The sequence below is a fragment of the Typha angustifolia genome, chromosome 6 (assembly GCF_048772165.1).
Source record: "Typha angustifolia cultivar Huaian chromosome 6, ASM4877216v1, whole genome shotgun sequence".
NCBI lineage: Eukaryota > Viridiplantae > Streptophyta > Magnoliopsida > Poales > Typhaceae > Typha > Typha angustifolia.
The window spans coordinates 932,723-940,425 of NC_133244.1; the positions used below are offsets into that span (position 1 = coordinate 932,723).

The 7,703-nt window shown below is 39.3% G+C and overlaps 1 protein-coding gene across 1 annotated transcript; it reads left to right on the forward strand.

Moving 5' to 3' along the window:
• Positions 1 to 704: 704 nt before the first annotated feature.
• LOC140761037 (uncharacterized) lies at positions 705 to 2,847 on the forward strand. Its single transcript, XM_073098206.1, has 3 exons — positions 705 to 1,385; positions 1,475 to 1,572; positions 2,021 to 2,847. Exons 1-3 carry the CDS (start codon positions 835 to 837, stop codon positions 2,734 to 2,736), a joined length of 1,365 nt encoding a protein of 454 aa, XP_072954307.1. The 5' UTR covers positions 705 to 834; the 3' UTR covers positions 2,737 to 2,847.
• The last annotated feature ends 4,856 nt before the right edge of the window (positions 2,848 to 7,703 follow it).

Here is a 7,703-nt window from a genome sequence, read left to right on the forward strand (position 1 = left end):
TCCTCAAAAATAATATTCTAATAATTTTTATAAAATTTAACTTGAAATTATCAAAGCCAAGAGCTTTCCCCGTAGGCATAGACCTAAGAACTTTTCTCACCTCCTCAATAGTGAATTGCCTAAGCAATTCACCATTGTGGAAGGGCTAAAAATGAAAGCTCCAAAAGGGTAGCGGAAAGATGTGGTGGAGTGAAAGCATAGGGGCAACAGTTCGAGTAGTGTCAAGAGATGGCAGAGGCTAAAGAGGAGCAAGATCTCAACATTGTGAGTCGACTAGGGGATGTGCGCGGCGTAGTTGGAGCCCTCTACGTTGGTGGTCATAGAAAGAAGGAGAAAATTGAGAGAAGAGAATAGAAGAAAAAAGGAGAAAAAATTGGAAAAGAAAGAAGAGAGGAGAGAGAAGAGTGGAGACCAACTCCAAAAGGGAGTAAATTTCATGAGAAAGAAAAAACAAAGAAACTATCTCATGGACCGCAGCAAATTCCTGCAGTCTGAGCCTGCAGACGATGTGGTTACCCATTAAATGGTCCTCAGAAAACCATAAATAAATTAGTACTCCATTAGGTGGTGAAGCAGTTCATCCTCCCATAGAAAATTAATAATAAATAATTATTTAAAAATAGAATTTACAGCAGTAACCAACACCACATACAAAGACAAACACCCACCCACATCTCGCTCCCCCCTCCCTCTCCCCCCTTCCTCCTCCCTCTCTTTTTAATACTCAATTCCATCCATTGAGATGATCACCAACGGAGTAGGATGTAAAAAAGAAAGTAGAGAAGACTAAGACTCGAGGGAGGGAGAGAGAGAGAGAGAGTAGTATAGTTGCTTATGGTCGTGGAGAGGGAAAGTAGACTCCCTCTCGTCCTCGTCCACCTTCTCTTTGCTCTCCTCCTCATGGCTCTCATCTCTCTCCTCCCCACCACCACCAGCAACCACCACCACCGCCGCCGTAGAAAGAAACCCCAACCACCAGTACTCCCTTCACCTTCTAATCCAAGAAGTATTAGTAACAGTACCCATCACTCCCCTTCCTCCTGGGAGCAGCTTAAGAGCCTCCTGAGCTGCCGGAGCGCCGCATCAGCCCAAGTCCACGATCCCACCGCCGCCCGCATCTGCCGCGCCGCCGCGTGCGGCGGCTCCATCTGCTCTTCCCTCGGCGACGTCGCAGTCCATCGCCGCCACTTCCAGGACGCTACGTCCGCCTCCTCCGCCGCCTCGGACTGCGGCTCCGTCACGAATCACGAGATGACACCTTTAGCCGGCCGGTTGGCCCACCGCCGACGTCACCCCCCTCCTCCCCCTCCGAAGGTCGGGATGCAGCTACGGGGCCTGTCGGGCTGCTACGAGTGCCGCGCCGTCAACGTCGAGCTCATGCACAGGTATTCCATCCATCCTTCGATCTAGAATTAAATTTATAATTAATTAATTAACTAGTTAATTAATCTCTTCAATATCTTTACTTTATTAGGTATCCGAGGCCAAGAACGTTATGTGCTTGCTCGGATTGTGGAGAGGTGTTCACTAAACAAGAGAGCTTGGAGCATCACCAGGCCATTCGCCATGCTGGTAATTATTACTTTAATATCTCCTTTTCCCATCGATGTTTACATTAATTAGCCAAAGATTAAAATGGTATCAATCCTTCATGAGAGAGAGAGAGAGAGAATAGATAGAGTGGTTGTGTTTGTAAATACGGCTGTCGGCTAAGGTACATAGACGTAGTGAGAGAGAGAGAGAGAGAGAGATTCGTGGATAAAAGTTGTTTTGGATTCCTTTCGCGAAGAACAATGGTACAGAAAAGAAAAAGGAAATAGAAAAGATCTGGCGTGCATGGGTGATGGAATATTTTGTCTGATTATAGACTCATAATAGTTGCTACAATTAACACGCAACAAAGCTGGTGCTTTTGTAGTTATATGGTCATTAATATTATTATTAGTTGTCTTAAGAATTTATCTTAACAGTAGTGCCAAATTAATTAAGAAAAAAAAAAATCCTCTTTTATGGTGAGCAGTGTCGGAATTGGGGCCGGAGGACTCGGGGCGGAACATCGTGGAGATAATCTTCAAGTCCAGCTGGCAGAAGAAGGACAATCCGATCTGCCAGATCGAGCGAATCTTAAAGGTGCACAACTCCCCCCGCACCATCGCCCGCTTCGAGGCCTACCGCGACGCCGTCAAAGCCCGCTACTCCAACCCTAATCCTCCTCCCATCACCACCAAACAACTCCCCCAAAATCCCAACTCCAAGAACGCACGCGCCGCCGCCGACGGCAACGAGCTCCTCCGCTTCCACTCCGCTTCCCTCTCCTGCCGCCTCGGCTTCGCCGGCTCCACCTCCCTCTGCTCCTCCTCCTCCTCCTCCTCAGCCGCCGGCGACGGCGCAGCAGCCTGCGGAGTCTGCGCCGCCATCCGCCACGGCGTCGGTCGCGCCCACCACCACCCCCACCCCCTCGGCGTCCGCACCACCGCCAGCAGCGGGCGCTCGCACGACCACGCAGGCGCGGACCCCGGCGCCGGCGGTAGCCGAGCCATGCTCGTCTGCCGCGTCATCGCCGGGCGCGTCCGCCGCTCCGAGGGGACCGGCGAAGCGGCGGCTGTACCGGAGGAGCCGTACGATTCGGTGGCCGTGGATGGGGGAGGGGTGTACGGGAATCTCGAGGAGCTGTTCGTGGCGAATCCGAGGGCTATCCTGCCGTGCTTCGTCGTCATTTACCGTGCGATGGATTGAGAAAAAGAAGAAAAAAAGAAATGAATTGTTTGATAGATTAGATGGATGCGATGATGACGTTCGAATGAAATTGTTCTTCTTTGTAATGATAAATAAAGAAAAATTGTATAATATTTATTTATCGATTAACTAACAGCAAAAAACTAATAGTATATCACATCAATTTGTTAGATAAATAAGAACAAGCTGGTGACTGACTGATGTGATGTACAAGCTATTGTGATATATGGTTTAATTTTATTTTTACATACATTTTATAGAGTATGATATATCAAATGACATTCCTCATGAATAAAAACATATAATCTACATTTTGTAATATCCAAAATGTACTTCTCATAAGAATACATATTGTAATATATTTATATACTTTTATATAATTAAAACTTTATATTTATATATATATATATATATAGCTTTTTTTTTCTTTTGAAATTTAAAGAAGCATGGTAAAAGATTCCCTCAAACTATAATTGCTGAAGTCCATCATGCTTTCTTTGTTCTTTTTTTTTCCTTTATCTTTATCATGATTGATCATTTTTAACATAAGGAAAACTTATGATATTCTAATTAATGATTACAAGTAGCATCACCTTGGCGAATCACAATGCTCAACTGCAAGTCATTCATATGCTTACATTGTTAATTAGATCTGACTTAGATTATTGTGAGATTTAAGCAAGTTTTGTTTCAGAGTCATTTGGTCATATCCTTCATGAATATATATATATATATTTTTTTTTTTATTCAAAACAATGCAATGTATGACTCAAAGGAAACTTCTTGTGCACCAATCTCAATGCAATGTATATATATATTCCTACTCATTTAACACCTCATCTTGAAACTACTCCCTGCCAACTTTTATTGTCTCCTGATCCAAAGACTCTTCCCCCTCTTCCTTGCTGATCCCATATGGAGTTTGTGACAACTAGACCCAATAATTGTTGCCCACATGAGATACTCAATTGGCATTAAGTACTAAAGAAACCAAATAATTTGTAAAAAGCTTGGTTGACCAAAAGCCACCAATACTCCACCTGATTGGAAAAAAGTTGAGAAAGATGAGAGAGAGGATGATTGCTTCTACTATATGTTAGGATTTAGGGTTTAGGGTTGGAGTAATTAGGGTTAGGCCCACCATATTGTCTCACCTTCTCCAATGACCTTTTGTTAGAAGCATATCTGTGTTTCAGACGGAGGCTGTACAGATTATAACTTTTTCTTTCAGAAAAAGAGAAAAATGCTCTGTTAGCGTCGAAGAGCAATAGCTTACAGGGAAAATTATCAATCCATTTTCTAATTAGCAAGCCAATCGGCAATCCAATTAACTTTTCTAATAGTATAAATAATTTTATAATTCTGAAAATTAGGGTTAGACCCACCACATTGTCTCACCTTCTCCAGTGAGTTTTGTTTGTAGATGCATCTGTGTGTGTGTTAAATGAGGTAGCGCAGATTTTTAACTGGTTACATATATTAATAACTGCGCTGGCCATCATAAATGAGATTTTAAATGATTCCAAACAGGGGGAGTTTAATACTCTTCACCTCATATTTTGTTCGTCTATTGTGCTTCAAGAGTTGCCTTTTCACTATTTAGAACAAATTCCTAATGAGCTGTTTAAATAAACACATTGGTTGAGCTTTTAATATACAGTTGGAACCAATTCTAAGGAGAATTTAATTGATTTTGTTTAATTGAATAATCTTGTTGTTTGGAATGGGGTAGGAATTCATTTCTTTTATATTTAGTTTTTCTATTATACTCATGAGTTTTAATAAGAATGTAATAGATTAAGGGTTAACTTTGAGATTCGGAAAAGTTGACATAAGAAGCAAAATGAATTCCATTCCAATCTGACCATAAATCATAAGTACTGTCAACAATATTTCAAATTAAGTCTATTCGACTTCGATCATCCGCAATCAGGAGCAGAATCAAGCTCTACTAGGGTTAAAGAAAAAATTCCCTTCTACGGAGCAGAGGAGGGGTATTTGCCCCTGTTCACTGTACGTGATAGTAATTAATTAATTTTTAAAAATATATTAATCTATTTTATATCAAATCAAAAAGTATTTATAATAATTTCATAAAAAAAACAAAATCTATTCTATCTTTTTCTTTACTTTATATCACATTAAAATTAATTATTATATATTCTTATTTTATACTAGTAAATATAAGAATAATTATTTCCTAAGATAAATCCCTTATTATAATAATAAAGAACAGGGAAAGAATATATTCCAAATGAATGAATTCATATGATGCAACATCTAAATTTTAGTCAAATCTGCATTTATTACCTACCAGTCCAAGTCAAACTAGTGGCATTTCACTAATGCAAAGAAATGGTTTAGTTAGCCAAGGTTTGAAAGTCAAATCTAGGAATACTGAAAAAAAAAAAAATAGGATTAGATCCATAAGATGGATATTAAAGTGGAAAATGCTCAACTAATCTAAAAGTAAAGTCTCCAGTGAGTTAGTTGACTCCCCAAATTCCAATATAAAAGGTAAAATTTATTAAAAATACCATTACTTTATTATTTACACTGTATCATAAATATATTTATCATTTAACCTCTATATTTTACCTAAAATACCTAAAAAATACTCTGTTAGTGACCATATAGATGAATTAAGATAATTATAGGTGCAAAATAATTGTATCTGTATTAAGATAACATTAAACAGAGAAATAGATTTTAGTTTTATCTTAATTTTTAAAAATAATGAACTATTCTTTATTTGTTAACTACTGCTAGGATAAAACTAATACGATTTGGACTTCATCGATGTCGTCTCGAGTATGGATTCTCTTAGGAGTGTATTTGTTTCTTGTTTTAATGTTTAGTTTTTAAGAAAAAAAGTTTTCTGTAAGTTGCATTCGAACGCCGCGTTCGAACGCACTGTGAACGCCTGCATCGCATTCGCAAATTTAGAAAAGTGGAAAACAGGCGTATTCGAACGCCTGCATTGCGTTCGCAAATCCAGAGAAGAGCGAACTCGGTGCGTTCCAACACGGTCGGGCGCGTTCAAACGTGGTCGGTGAAATTGTATTGTTTAGGGTTAATTTTGAGTTGTTTGATTAGCCTCTAAAAGGGATGTGGATGGCAACCAGAGGTCATTATTAAAGAATTGAGTTTTGCCTTACCTCCTTCGACTTCTTCGCTCTCGTTCTCTTAATCCCCGGCGACGCCGCTTCTAACTTTCCTCGACCAGCCAATCACCCTAGACCCTTAGGAGCGGCCCTCTCCTCCCCCTTCTTCCAATCTATCTAATACTTGCCCTAACCTTTTCATCAACCATAACCCTTCCACCACCACTTTTTACCGGTGCCACCCCACAAACGCTCCAACCACCATTATATAGGATCTCGTGCCTCTATCCACAGATCCTAAACAAACCATCCTGATGTTCATCCACTAATCGGACAATATCTCGAGATCCCCATATTTGATTCACCTAAAACTTAATTTGTTGGAAAGCTTTTTCTAGAGCTACAACATATCCAAATTTCACATCGATCCAACGGCGGCATCTTTCGAGATCTTATTATAAAGTTCCGTACCAGGATTGGAAGAGATCGAACTTTAGCCTAAGGGAAGATCGTATCAAAAACTAATCCATAGTGTTTTTGAGGAATATTAGGGAAAATACAAGACTTAGACGATAAATATCCATACCATAAAAATAGAATATAAACAATAATAAAAGTAAATTAAAGGCAAGAGTGTTTATTTTATATATTTCCCTAGTGATAAATCAATCCGTACAACTAGGGTTGTAGAGAATCCAGCATCATCCACAATGCAACACAAACTTATCTATCAATCACACTATGCCCAATTGCCCATGTGAAGGTTCCTCTCTGACAGATCCACCAAAACCCACTGAGATCTGCTGCCCACTTTGAAGAACAATGCAATACATGCAATGCAATGGTTTAATAATTAATCTGAGTGTGAGCTCTGATTAGATTAGGTTTGAGCTAATGCTGGTTGTTTAGTTTGGTGTAGCAGACATATCTAACACTTTACAATTAATAATTTCACTTAAATAATTGCATAAAATAAATGAGAAATGTTATGCATACCTGAAAGAGTACCCTGAAAGAAAGAATGTAGTCATGAATTAAGCATCCATTGTTTACGGATAGTTAGAAATAAATTAGAGAGGTTTAATCTATAACAATTGGATAAACTAGAGAAAAATATTATATTTTGATGAGATAACTACAAATCACATCTCTTTATTCTTCTCATATTTTTAACACATACTCTTTTATTTCTCACATTTATACGTGTTTCTTATACAAAAGCACACATGAGATCAATGCTTCATATTTGAGATTATATACTGAAAAAATCGGTATTTTATATCTTATGTGAAATGCTAGAGTTCAGTAATTTTTTACTTAATTTACACATTTATTTGTAGCCGATGTGTTAAAAATAGACTCATTTAGTTAATAAGTTTAGGGGGTGGACCATTTATATCCATATTCACATCCTTATTTGCAAAAAATAAATACAGATATAATTTTGAAGTATGAGACAGTTAGAGTCTCCTGCCCTAACTAACAACTTCTACATGGCAAGCGCTCAACTAAGGCCAAAATAGAAGTCCTCCCTTGTGGGACATTTCCTGCATGGGGGGACACGAGTGAAGGACACCAAGAATTATTCTTGAAAAGATAATATTTATATGCACATCTACGGGTGACTTCAGTAGTGGTGATCTCGTGGAAGACAGCTTGGAATCTGAGCTCCTCTCTTATCTTTTCCTCCTTTTTGGTTGTGTTTGGTGAGCTGTGAAGGAGGGAAGGAGACGGAGAGAGAGAGAGAGAGAGAGAGAGAGAGAGAGAGAGAGAGAGAGAGAGAGGAGAGTTTGCTGCTTCTTCTTGATGTCTTGTTTCGTACAGCATCTTGTCTTCCTGATGGACAACAGTAGTTGCCATTAG

Coding starts and splice junctions, on each gene's coding strand:
- LOC140761037 (XM_073098206.1), top strand. CDS start 835: ATGGTCGTGGAGAGGGAAAGTAGACTCCCTCTCGTCCTCGTCCACCTT. Junction 1,386..1,474: donor AACGTCGAGCTCATGCACAG/GTATTCCATCCA, acceptor TTACTTTATTAG/GTATCCGAGGCCAAGAACGT. Junction 1,573..2,020: donor CCAGGCCATTCGCCATGCTG/GTAATTATTACT, acceptor TATGGTGAGCAG/TGTCGGAATTGGGGCCGGAG.